The sequence below is a fragment of the Ranitomeya variabilis genome, chromosome 3, assembly GCF_051348905.1.
Source record: "Ranitomeya variabilis isolate aRanVar5 chromosome 3, aRanVar5.hap1, whole genome shotgun sequence".
Classification (NCBI taxonomy): domain Eukaryota; kingdom Metazoa; phylum Chordata; class Amphibia; order Anura; family Dendrobatidae; genus Ranitomeya; species Ranitomeya variabilis.
In genome coordinates this window covers 411515593-411529377 of record NC_135234.1, presented here as the reverse complement: position 1 = coordinate 411529377, position 13785 = coordinate 411515593, and the positions used below count along the sequence as shown (strand labels likewise).

The following is a 13785-nucleotide window of genomic DNA, read 5'->3' as shown; positions in this document are numbered from 1 at the left end:
AATGATGGGAGAGGGAGCTTCAGATGACGCTCTCTCCTCTATCATTGCTTTCAACTGTGTCGGCATCCCCTGACCCACGGATCCCATAGTGGCCTCATGGTGTGCCGGTATTAGCGGCTGCGTGGTATGCCGCTATTATCGGTATACCACTGGCTGGGGGCCCCTGGAGGAGTGAGAGTACTAGGCAGATGCCAAGTCTGCCTACCCCTAATGCTGACCATGGATCTATGAGAGCTTTATGGCACCTCTGTAACAGTGGTAATGTGAGGGGATGTGTCATTACACCATGTACTGTTCAGGGTGTATGAAAGCTTAGTGATGTCCCCTGTAGGAGCGATAATGGCGGCCATTTTGATTGTCATCCTTTATTTCCAGATACAGATCACTAGGAAATGGCACAAAAGGTGTTACTATCACATCTCTTGCTGTGGACGCCTCTCTGCAGGGGATTCTCCTTCTTCATTAATCTTTTCTGGAGGATCTAATCAGACTGGCTGTCTATGATATGGGGGTCTGGTATAGGAAACCCATTCTTCTCTGTCCTGTTAGGAAGTTCTGAGGAAATAGAGGATGGAGCGGCTCAGTGTTCTCATTTATTAGCGGAAATGGAGAAAGGCCCCAGAGTCACCTGATCTGGACCTGACACTCCCAGGAATCAGAGCAATTACCTGATTTATCCCCATTGGATATAACGATATCGGGGCTCATCCAGCTTTATCTCATGTGTGACATTGATCCCCAAACTCCAGTCCTCACGGCCCCAACACATCATGGTGTCAGGATTTCCTTCATTTTGCACTGAGGATGGAATTATTATCGAGGCCTCAGAAGCTGCCGCAGGTTCTCTCCCCCGAGAAATACGAAGGAAATCCTGACACCATGATGTGTTGGGGCCATGGGGCCTGGAGTGTGGGGGACACTGCTGTATGCGCCCACCAGACATAGGGGGCAGTATAATAATGACTACATGGCCGAGCAATGGAGTAAAGACAACACAAAGGTATAGGGGTAAAAAGAAGATTTTATTTATAGATGAGGTTATTATATATTATATATCATGTATATGTGTAAATTATTCATCTATCAGACTAAATCTATCTATGGGCTGTGTTGGTCCAGAGGAAGGCGAAAACCCCCTGTGAGGAATCGGCCAATTATCCTCATATCAGGGGGGAAAATTCCTTCCTGACCCCAAATATGGTGATCAGAATGAATCCCAAGATCAAGGGCTCATAGCTAATGTGTATACGTAAGTTTAATGTAAAAAAAATATATTATTTAAAATTATTATTATTTAATTATTATTATATAAATGTTTATTATATAAAACTAATTTCTATTTTTCGGCTAATTTACGTTTAGATTTGTGTCGACTATATTATTGTAAATCCAAAATATTATATTATTATTTTACATAAATTATATATTTTTTATTATAAACATAAGAAGCTACTTATTTATTCTATTTTACTAAACCTATCTATGGGCCGTGTTGGTCCAGAGGAAGGCGAAAACCCCCTGTGAGGAATCGGCCAATTATCCTCATATCAGGGGGGAAAATTCCTTCCTGACCCCAAATATGGTGATCAGAATGAATCCCAAGATCAAAGGCTGATACCTAACCTGTGTAATGTACCTAACCTGTGTAATATACCTGTCATGTAAAATAATATATATGTTTCTTTACTTGGATTAATTATTATTTATAGGAACTATTTTTTCTTTTAAAGTAAGAACATTTTATTTTATTATAACTTTTTTTGTGCTACTAGTGTGTGATTCTACTTATTAATCTATTATACTAAACCTATTTAAGGCAGTGTAGATCCAGAGGAAGGTGAAAACCCCCTATGAGGAATGGGCCAATTGTCCTCATATTAGGGGGAAAAATTCCTTCCTGACCCCAAATATGGCGATCAGATTAAATCTCAGGATCAGAAGCCGATCTATGTCCTACATCTATGTGCTGATATGTACTGTGTGCTATGTGTGTGCCTGTACTGATGATGTAGTGTGGGGACCTGCACTGACCATGTTGTGTGGGTGATATGTGATGGGTGCGATACTTACCAGGCCTGTGCTAAGGTGAGTTCAGGGATAATGGCCGCTCCTTACATGCTGCTGCTCAGCGGCCCCAGGACTGAAAGGTGCGACTATTGTTCCTGAACTCACCAGATGGAAACTTAGCACAGGCCGCTCCTGGGGTAGAAGATCTTCGGGCTGGAGGGATGTTAGATGCCAGCCCAGGAGGTCAAGGGTCTGGGGCAGCAATGGCAGTGGTCCGGCATGAAGATGGTATAGAGAGAGATGATGTTGAAGGGCAGCCGAGGTGACGTGCAGCAGCAGAGACGTGAGGCACGGGTCAGGAGGCATGAAGTTCTGGGCAGTTGGCACGGGCTCATCCTGCAAGACATAAGAGGAAGACAGGAAATATATCTACCGGATCTTATGTTATATTAGGGGAATGGTCTTTATAATGAACCATTCTGCTATATAACATCAGATACAATGTACTGACATAATAGGTGTCCTGTGTGTACATCGGTCACTCACCAGATGGTCGTGAATTCTTTCACAGTCCAGATCTTTTCATCCACCTAAGAAAAATAGAAACATAAAGTCACTGTCAGAAAAAGTGAAAAAAGGTAATATCGATGATGATGATTACCACAATGAGAGATCAGCACCTGATGAGTGTTATCCCCAGAGGAGGAGATACTTACCGGGTCCAGCTTGGTGTCACGTACGTAAATCCGGCCACGGGGTGAAGGACTGTGTGCTCCGGCCACTGCAGATGGTGGTTCTCCAGAACTGGCCTGAATGGTGTAAATGGTGGCTCTACTCTCCTTTCCTCCAGATCCTCCCAGCCAATGGTGGTAAAGAATGGATGCTCTCTGATGTTCCCGCTCACACCCAGGCGTGTCTGAGGGTCTTTGCGCAGCAGCTTCTTGATGAGATGTTTCACGTCAGCATCAAGCCAAGTTGGAAATTTTGGCTTCGCGTTGATGATGGATTTGAAAGCCATTTGCTTGACGGGGCCGTTGTAAAATGGATATCGCCCTGCTGCCATCCTGGACACCACAATCCCCAGGCTCCACCAGTCCACTGCTGCGCCATACCGTTTTCTACGATGCACCTCAGGGGCCATGTAATGGAAAGTGCCCGTCACTCCAGAGATGTTTTTGGAGGAGGAGACGCCATCTTGGGCAAGACCAAGGTCGATGATACGGATGTGGCCATCTGCATCCAACATGATGTTATCCGGCTTTATGTCACTGCAATGAAAGAAGAAAACAAAATAAGAAATCTGTCCAGTGATAAGAGATGGAATATGGGTCACTACAAAATACGGCAGAATAGGCGGCAGGACACCAGGGAAGCCGGGGGCCATATCTACAGCTTGTAAAGGGGACAGAGAGAAGGAGGAAAGTTCTGCTTACCGGTGGACGATGTTGTGTCCGTGGAGGAACTGGAGGCCACTTACTATCTCTGCTGTGTAGAATCTGATGGAGAGAACAGAGTGCAAAATCAATGTCATGAAATCCTTCTCTGGCAATCCCCAAATACCATGGCACCCCACCTCCTGCTTCCCGCACCCTAAATATATGCCCTGCCAGTGCTCCCCTAGCTGCACCCCGACCTCAGGTTTTTTCCCTTTCTCTTAGTTCTCTTTTAGGTACATTCTCTGCTTTCTCACCTCACATTGCCGATGTTCAGGCAGCCGCACATCCTGATCAAATCCTCCACGCTGCCACCGGACAGGTACTCCATGATGAAATATGCCCTGTGCTGAGACTGGTGTGCGGCATAGAGGTGACACAGGAATGGGCAGTGTCTGGCCGCCAGGAGTATCCGCCGCTCTCTCAAGATGGTGTCCTCGTTGTCCCTTTTGGTGATCATTTTGACGGCCACGTTGATGTTACTGCCGGGGACAGATGCCAGGACCACCTAAAAAACACAAATGGAGAATACTTAGAAGGTGTCTGCAGGGGTGGAAGGATCTGGATTTTATAGTCCACAAGGCGCATGAGAAAACTGAGTGATTGCTCAGTCTGCTAGTGACCAGGACCATAAAGAGGAGCAGATCTATCTATCAGAACAATGCACTGCCTGCTCCATGGATGGGCTATGGAGAGGTCTTAATAAATATTCGTCATTTTAATATTTAGTTCATAAAACAATAATGCACATGAAAATATTTAACTTTGTAATACATTTTATCTTCCAAATCGGCTTCTTTCTCCGCCAGGACTGACTTTTTATTTTCAAAATTCTATGTACTTGGGTAAACTCTGTATTTAGTGAAGACAGATTGTTACATTACTGAGGGGAGATGACAGTTGGTGCTGATAATATTCTATGCAGAAGGGAGGGGGGAGGAGGAGGGAGGAGTTTTGCATTTAGCCCCTCCTCTCCACTACATAGAATATTATCAGCACCAACTGTCATCTCCTCTCAGTAATGTAACCATCTGTCTTCACTAAATACAGAGTTTACCCAGAAATTGAGAATATAGAATATGAAAAATCAGTCTTGGTGGAGAAAGAAGATTTATCTGATTAGAATTATTACAAAGCTGCTTATTTTCATGTTTGCTATTGATTTATGAAATAAAAATTAAAATGGCGATGACTTTTTAAAGGGTTTTCCTCTGTTACCATATGGAAATAAACAGAGTAAGCATTAGTAGAGGCATTGAGTTGGCATTAGTATGGTCCAAATATCATTGATTATCTAGATTTAATAAAAACACAGAGACAAATGTATGTACAATATGGCAGCCTGATAGGAGAAAAAAATAATGTCCCCTGCCCTCTACAGCTGTGACCCCTGAGATGAACCCTCCAGTATAGAAGAATACCAGGTTATAGCAGCACTAGCCCTAACTAAGGTGATGTCTTATACCTCATCTCACAGAAGGACACTACAATGAGCAATAACAAAGCAAGACATGGCTGATAACAGAGAACAATACATGGGGATATATGAAAAATCTCAGATTTCAAATAAATAACAAATATGTAGGCCTTACTTTGCCAAAGGCGCCTCTACCTAGGACCTGGTGGATGTTGAAGCGGCTGATGTTAAGCCTGGCATAGGGGCCGGATGATCCAGGGTCTCCGCTGCATCCAGGTGTTGGCTCCTCCAATCCACTGTTGTCTCGTCTCCTTTTCTTCTTTAATCCGGTCACGCTGTCCTCTTCCCTCTTCCCTCTTCTCCTCGCGCCCCTTCTCCTCGCTCTCTTCTCCTCGTCCAGTAGTCGACATTCTCCGTAATCTCTTCCCGCCTGTAGACCTCGGTCCATTCACTTCAGCCGACATTTGAAAGTAAACGGCAGTTGGTCGTGTGCAGGTGACCAGAGGTCAGAGGTGACGGAACCCTCAGGTGGCTCCTGCCAGGCAGCAGCTCCTGGCCTTGCTCTGCCCTATACACTGTGATGTGGGCATCATGGATGACAGTTTAGAGTCCAGAGGAACGGCAGAGAACTTCATGGCGACTTCCAGTGGTTTATTTATTAGATTATTAATCCCTCTATGTGTTTCATCATTGTTCCATTTCATAACTTACATTATTTTTGTATTGTAAAGTTAATATTTTTATTAGTTTTTCTATGTTTCTTATCACATATTTCCTCGACGTCCCATTTCCCTTTATCATTTCTCCCAAGAGTCTATTCCACCAAAGTGGTGCACACCTATTACCCCCAGTGCCACCCAGCCGGCTCTACTGCACCTCATGGACAGAATACACAGAGCTGTAAACTCTTCCTGAGCTTTTATATTCTCTGTATAACCAACACTTTCTACCAATTATTACCTCTTACCAGGAATATGGTGATATTGGGGCAGTATATAATAAAGCCATCAGTGCTATATATAATACAGGTTGCACCGTTCCCAATAACCCATCACATGTGATTTACAGTAATCCCACCACAATCCGTGGGAAGGACGGGTCACTGCTGCTCATCTCTGGGGTCACCGAAATCTTCTTCTTCCTCTTTATAATATCGCTTTATTTACATGTAACACAAAGAAAACAATTAAAACCCCCATAAATGAAAATGACCCTGTTATTACGGCTTCTTTGTGCTATTGTGTCACAGTCACAGGCAGTGAATACACCGTACCATTTACTGCTGCAGTCAGCGATTAGTTATATACTGGCGGATTGTCACCGTCATTGTAATGCAGGTCCTGTCGCCCTAAATCTATAAACATTAATCCCCAACATGTTTCGCCCGCTCTCAGGCATCATCAGGAGAATGGGGATTAAAGAAGTAAGATGTCACCGCTCACTCCCATATTATTTGTGGTGCAGACGACTTATGACGTCACATCCACACAGACATGTGAAGACATAGCACAATCAGCAGGTGTCCTAGTCTCATAAACAGGACAGGACACAATTATTGACAACTATGAACACACCTGAGAGGGCTACCTTCAGGGGAATGTCATTAAATTAGACATATGACATCAGACACCATTTAATGGGTGATCTATCACGCCCGATGTCCAGGTGGGAAAATCTACATTGGTCTCCTTGCTAGAGAACTTCACGTATGTATCAAGGAACATGTAAGAGACATGGACAAATCTAGGACAGAGGATGATCTTGAACAATTTAAAACCCTACTAAGATATTTTCAACAATTCCATCATAGGGATTCAAGTCTTCTCAGAGTTCTTTTGGGACCGAGAAGTGGTGATCTCAAGAAAACTCTTGCTTACGTTGAGAGCAAGTGGACTTTTAGATTGGGTACCGACCAGGCTTAATGAAAATCTGGGGTTTGGTTCATTTTTAGAAATATGGAGGCATCTTTTGGGAGGTGGGTTTGTGTTTTTTTATTGATTTTAACTCATATTTGTTTGCTCTGCAGTATACAGCCATGAAGGCCGGATTTTAATCCACCTATCTGTATCCATGTATGTGATGATTTCTACTTTGTGAACATTTTTCATCCTATAAAGAGATGGAGAATTGGGGGAGGAAAGTCTTCCTACAAACAAGCTTGTTTTTCTCTGCTATTGTACTCCATGGATCTGTTGCAGAATATATGAACTCTAGAAATGGTCTCTGGCTAGACTGTGAATTCTTTATTATTTTTTTCTATGAGACATTATGGAGCCTTGATAGACTGTTGAACAGCCGGGATTGTGAACCTCTTTATGGACTTGATTTAATTATGATAGATGCTTGTGGACAATCAGGTTACGGATTTTATCATTTGATTTAATGAATTGATAATTGATATTATTAGCTTTCTACAAAATTATTTTCTCTATTATATGGCCATATGGTATGTTGACACATTTAGACCTATTTTTTATCTGTGTTATTGGGGACCATACTTTTCACTTTATACTTTTCCCTATTGTTGCTCTGCTTTTTCCACATCTTTTAACCCCTTGTAACTTACCTCTGTTTACATCAATTTCACTTGTGCAATTTTGGCAGAGCCTTATGCTTTGCATACACTTATTTATATTATATATTTTTACCCCTTTTTATACTTTCTCTTATGATCCCCTAAGGCTAGGTTCACATTGCGTTAGTGGGTGATCGCTAACGGACAGCGTTGCACGGCGAAAATGTCGCAATTAACGCCGTGCAACGGGTCCGTTAGCGCACCCATTGACAGCAATGTAAATTTCGCCTGCAGCGCATCACTAGCGCGTGCCTTTTTCGGCTCGCGCTAGTGATGTGCCGTTCTTCTGTGACGCGCCTCGGACGCTGCAAGCAGCGTCCGCGGCGCGCCCGAGGTCCGTTCCCCGCTCTCGCAGATCGGGGATCTGCGAGAGCGGGGACGTTAACGCGACCCCTGAACGCGGCCCCTAAATAAACATTGCGTTAGCGCAATCCGCTAGCGCTAAACGGATTGCCCTAACGCAATGTGAACCTAGCCTAACTTTCCTGCTTTGGTAGTGATAATATGCTCAGATTTTTAAGTGTTAATTTCAATTAATAAAATTGATTTTATGGTTGAACATATTCTTTGATTCCCCTGTTACTTTAATTACACCTATTGGGGGTTTTTGTGTTCATAATGCTTTTTGAATTTGGACCTGTTATTTTTGATATTTATCTTGGGAAACTTCTTGTTTAACTACTGAAATATGTCATCAGTAAATGCACTCAATACTTTGTCGGGGCTCCTTTTGCATCAATTACTGCATGAATGCGTCGTGGCATAGAGGCGATCAGCCTGTGGCACTGCTGAGGTGTTATGGAAGCCCAGGTTGCTTTGATAGCAGCCTTCAGCTCATCTGCATTGTTGGGTCTGGTGTCTCATCTTCCTCTTTACAATACTCTATAGATTCTCTATGGGGTTAAGGTCAGGCGAGTTTGCTGACCAATCAAGCACCGTGATACTGTTGTTTATAAACCAGGTATATTGGTACTTTTGGCAGTGTGGACAGGTGCCAAGTCCTGCTGGAGAATGACATTTCCATCTCCAAAGTGCTCTAAAATGTCCTCGTAGATGGATGCGCTGACTTTGGTCTTGATAAAACACAGTGGACCTACACCAGCAGATGACATGGCTCCCCAAACCATCACTGATTGTGGAAACTTCACACTACACCTCAAGCAGCTTGGATTGTGGCCTCTTCACTCTTCCTCCAGATTCTGGGACCTTGATTTCCAAATGAAATCCAAAATGTATTTTCATCTGAAAACAACACCTTGGACCACTGACAACAGTCCAGTTCTTCTTCTCCTGGGCCCAGGTAAGAGGCTTCTGGCATTGTCTATTGGTCATGAGTGGCTTGACACAAGGAATGTGACACTTGTAGTCCATGTCCTGGATACGTCTGTGTGTGGCGGCTCTTGAAGCAATGACTCCAGCAGCAGTCCACTCCTTGTGAATCTCCCAAAAATTTTTAAATGGCCTTTTCTGAACAATCCTTTCAAGGCTGTGCACCTTTTTCTACCACACTTTTTCCTTCCACTCAACTTTCCATTATTATGCTTGGATACAGCACTCTGTGAACATTAGCTTCTATGGCAACGACCTTTATTGGCTTACCCTCCTTGTGGAGTGTCAATGACTGCCTTCTGGACATCTTTCAAGTCAGCAGTCTTCCCCATGATTGTGGAGCTACTGAAACAGACTAAGGGACCTTTTTAAACGCCTTTGCAGGTGGTTTTTTTGTTAATTATTCTAATTTACTGAGATAATGACTTTTGGGTTTTCATTGGCTGTAAGCCATAATCATCAACATTAACAGAAATAAACACATGAAATACATCACTCTGTTTGTAATGACTCTACATAACATGAGTTCAACTTTTTGTATTGAAGAACTGAAATAAATTAACTTTTTGATGTTGCACATCCCTGGAATCAGGGTTTCTAGCCCTTTATTATGCTGCTCTCAAATTACAAAAAAAACTACTGAGAAATTCCCTTTACGGGTGCATGTCTTTAAATATGTGTAACTTGTTCTGTGTATAATATTAAATTTTTTAGATTTTTACATAGAAAAGCATTTTTGGGGATTTTTTTCCCATATTTTTGTAGATTGGTGATAGAGAGACAGAGGCATGGGCGGACATACCGCCTGTTCAACCTGTGCAGCTGCACAGGGGCCCGGAGGCTCCAGGGGGCCCCTGCAGGCAGGGCTGGCGTTAGGGGCAGGCAGCTGCCTAGGTCCTCGCTCCCCCAGGGGCCCCCAGCTAGCGGCACATCACGCAGCTGCTATGGGGCCCCTGTGAGGCAGGGGGCCCGCCTGCCACCAGCGCCGACTCCCCCGCCGCATTTAACTATACCGGCGTCTGCCGGTACAGTTCAAAGCAATGATGGAGGAGAGAGCGTCAGCTGACGCTCCCTCTCTCATCATTCTCCGCTCTGCCTCTGACAGACACTGCCGCGCACTCACTGTGTGCCGGCAGGAGCAGGAACTGGAAGCAGCGCGGGCACGAGGAGAGGTGAGAAGTGTGCTGTGTTGTTTGTTGTTTTTCTTTTACTCTATAGCTGAGTACTGGACTGTGGGGCCATTCTGGGGGGGGGGGGAGAGCTGCGCTGTATACTATGAGGCAGTGTGCTGTATACTATGAGGCTGCACTGTATACCATGAGGCTGTGTGCTGTATACCATGAGGCTGCGCTGTATACTATGAGGCAGTGCTGTATACCATGAGGCTGTGTGCTGTATACCATGAGGCTGTGCGCTGTATACTATGCGGGCAGTTCTGTATACTATGAGGCTGTTCTGTATACTATGCGGGCAGTGCTGTATACTATGTGGGCAGTGCTGTATACTATGCGGGCTGTGTTGTATACTAAGGTGGGTACATTATATGTTATCTTCTATGGGGGAGGCTGTGTTATATACTATGGGGGGTGCATTATATTCTATGGGGAGGTGGGCTGTATTATATTCTATGGGGGCTGTATTAGATTTTATGAGGGAGGATTGCATCATACTCTTTGATGGGGCTACATTATATTCTATGGGGAGGTGGGCTGTATTATTTTCTATGGGGGGCTGTATTATATTTATATTCTGTGAGGGGTGATTGCATCATACTTTATGGGGGGGCTACATTATACTATATGAGGGTGGCTGCATTATATTCCATGGGGGTTACATCATACTCTGTGGGGTGGCTGCATTATGCTCTATTGGGTGGCTGCATTATACTATATGTGGGCTGCATTATACTGTATCAAGGACTATGGGGAATACATTTTACTATATGAAGAACTATGGGGTGCATTATACTGTGGGAAGTGAATTATAGGACTGAGGAGTGTATTATACTATATGGAGGATTATGCGGTGTGTATTTTACAATATGGAGGACTGTGGTGCACATTATAATATATTGAGGACTATGAGGTGTATTATACTAAACAAGTAAAATGCTGCCTATTCATCCATTGATTGGATTGGTTATGCCGGAACAGAAATCATTGTTCTCAGCAGCACATCGCCATTGTAAACTGTAGGTGTGCTGCTGGTAACATGATACTGTATGGTGATCTGTTAGTGATCTATTAGTGATTGTTCTGTTCCCATCATTCTTTCTCAGATGGTGTAAAGAGGCCGGGAAACAAGCGTTGAACAACTTCAGTATTGTCGATCACATTCCTTTAGTGGCCTGAACTTCTTGTAAATACAACAGAAATGCTTCTGTGTGATGTGCAATATGTTAGGATTTGAGGCCCCATTTTAAACTTTGCCTAGGCATAGGGCCCCACTGTGCCTAAAACCATCCCTGCCTGCAGGGTGGCTAATAATGAGGGCAATCTGGCCAGTTTATCCGTCTCCGGGGGGCCCCTGGCCAGATTGCCATCATGGGATTGCAGCTCCGCTGCCTGCAAGAGAAAAAGGCAGCAGAGCTGCAGGGAATAGATCCATCCTGCTTCCTGCCACACAGCAGCGGCTGAATGACATCATCATTTAGCGCCATGGCTGTGTGAGACAGGAAGCTGCCAGCGATGGTGCGGCTTCAGGATACTGTGTGAGCAGAGGTGAATGGTGCTGTGTGTGTGTGTAGGTGGAGGAGAGGGCAATGACGGGGGTGACGGGGCCGAAGGCAATGATTGGGTTGATGGAGAGGGCAATGATAGGGGTGGTGGGGCAGGAGGAAATGATGGTGGCAGTGGAAAGGACAATGATGGGGGTGGTGGGGAGGAGGCAATGATGGAGGTGGTGGAATGGGCAATGATATGGGGTGGTGGAGGAGAAAGCAATAATGGAGGTGGTGAAGAGGTCAATCATGGGGGGTGGGGGAGAGGGCAATAATGGGATGCGGGGGATTTATAATGGGTTTAAGAATAGAGGGAGGTGGAGGAAGACCTTATTATCGATTATTATGTCTAACAGTCCCTTAGTATAAAGTGTACTCACTTATGTATAGCACAGTCCCTTAGCTTTGTCGCCTTAAAAGGAGGGGGGCCCAGGCACATTTCCTGCACAGGGGCCCCAAGCAGTCTGTGTCCGCCCCTGCCGCCACACCATGGCCGGATAACATATTACCACCACATAGTGAGTAAATGCTACAATACTGATCATTAATAGAAAAAAACCAATACTAATATCACCATAAGTGCCCTTATACACAGGAGATCTGTACTTAGTATGCAGTGTCTGTGTACAGCTAATACAGTGATTACCGGTGACATTATACACAGGAGCTCTGTACAGAGTATACAGTGTATAGTGTCAGTGTACAGGTAACACATTGACTCACCAGTGACGACTCTAGGTGAAGTCATTCATCTTTGCTTTTCATCTTCATCCAGCATAGACCGCCATAACTTCTTCCAGCCAGGGCTCGTCTGCAGGAAATACCGGTTATCTAAAGCTCTGCTTGCAGAACACATTACTTAATTTTTTCCCAACTTCTACACTACACCAGATGAGGAAAAAAAAGGCGACCTAGTGTCGCTCTGCACAGTAACAGGACCACTCCCCATTTAAAACAATATCCTTAAAAAAATAAAATACATGAGTGCAGTAATGATATCCCTTAATTAGACCTTATGATAATAAAATCCCCCATCCTGGCCCCCGTGTGTCTCATTCCTGGCTCCAGCCATATGTTCTCCCATTCTGGCCCCATATGTTCTCCCATCCTGCCCTCATCAGTATCCATTCTGCCGCATGTTATGTCCCGTGATCCTGCCCCATCTGCCCCGTGATCCTACTCTCTGTCCCATGATCCTGCCCCCTCTGTTTCCATTGTATCCAACCTGCCCCATGTCTCCATCCTGCCCCATGATCCTGCACCATGTGTTTCCATACTGCCCCATGATCCTGCCCCATCTGTCTCCGTCCTGCCCCATCTGTCTCCATCCTGCCCCATGATCCTGCCCCATGTGTATCCATTCTTGCCCCCTGTGTCTCCATTCTTGCCTCCTGCCGCTTTCAATAAAAATAAAAAACCTTTCTCCTTACCTGACGAAGCTCCTGCGGCGAAGTTCCCTCCACGCAGTTCAAGTTCGCATTCGCCGTCGAATGGCAATGACGTCATACGCTGGCGATGTGCGCGCTGGGTAATGTAACAATACTCCTCTTAGCGCCCTACATAATATTGTTCACCACTGTGCCCCTCACATAGTAAAATGCCCCCTTTGTGACCAATAGATGATAAAATTGCCTTTTAGAAAATATTAAAGCCCTATGTAAGTGCCCTAAAAGGTAAGTGTGCACATTTTGCCCCTAGAAAGTAATAATGCACGCCCCTCTGACATTTATAATACCCTGAGTACCCCTATACTATGATGTTGTCTCTTAAGAGCCCACATTTAATATTCTGAGCATCCCTAAAAGAGTAATAATGTTCACTAATTACCCAGCAACTCTTATATATAGTATGGAGCCCCCACTACACAAGTATATAGTGCCCCCGACAGCCTACTTTGCATAGAATAATGGCCTCCTATAGGGTAGAATATAGAGCCCAATATACAATATTGGGTTTTCACAGCATGCTATATACAGTATAGTGTCCCCAAATTCTTCTAAATGTAATGACTTATGGAATTGAGGCTACTTTCACACTAGCGTCGTGCACTGCACGTCGCTATGCGACGTTGCGGCGCACCGACGCTAGCTGTGAATGCGCCGCACAATGGGGGCAGCGGATGCAGTTTTCCAACGCATCCGCCGCCCCATTGTGAGGTGCGGGGAGGCGGGGCGGAATTCCGGCCGCGCAAGCCCGGTCGGAAATGCTGCAGATGACACACCCAAAAAACGTTACAAGCAACGTTTTTTGGTGGCGACGGTCCGACGCAACCGTCGCATGATGGTTGCGACGTGTGGCAATGCGT

General features: G+C 44.8%; 2 protein-coding genes across 2 annotated transcripts in view; one reads left to right on the top strand and one right to left on the bottom strand.

Moving 5' to 3' along the window:
* TMEM120A (transmembrane protein 120A) overlaps nt 1-13785 on the top strand; it is an 83014-nt gene that overhangs the window by 5067 nt on the left and 64162 nt on the right. The window lies entirely within an intron of this gene.
* On the bottom strand, nt 2720-5465 carry LOC143817547 (protein kinase C delta type-like). The gene is made up of 4 exons (XM_077299041.1): nt 5033-5465; nt 3698-3948; nt 3441-3503; nt 2720-3275 (listed from the first exon to the last, which is right to left on the bottom strand). Exons 1-4 carry the CDS (start codon nt 5303-5305, stop codon nt 2720-2722), a joined length of 1143 nt encoding a protein of 380 aa, XP_077155156.1. The 5' UTR covers nt 5306-5465.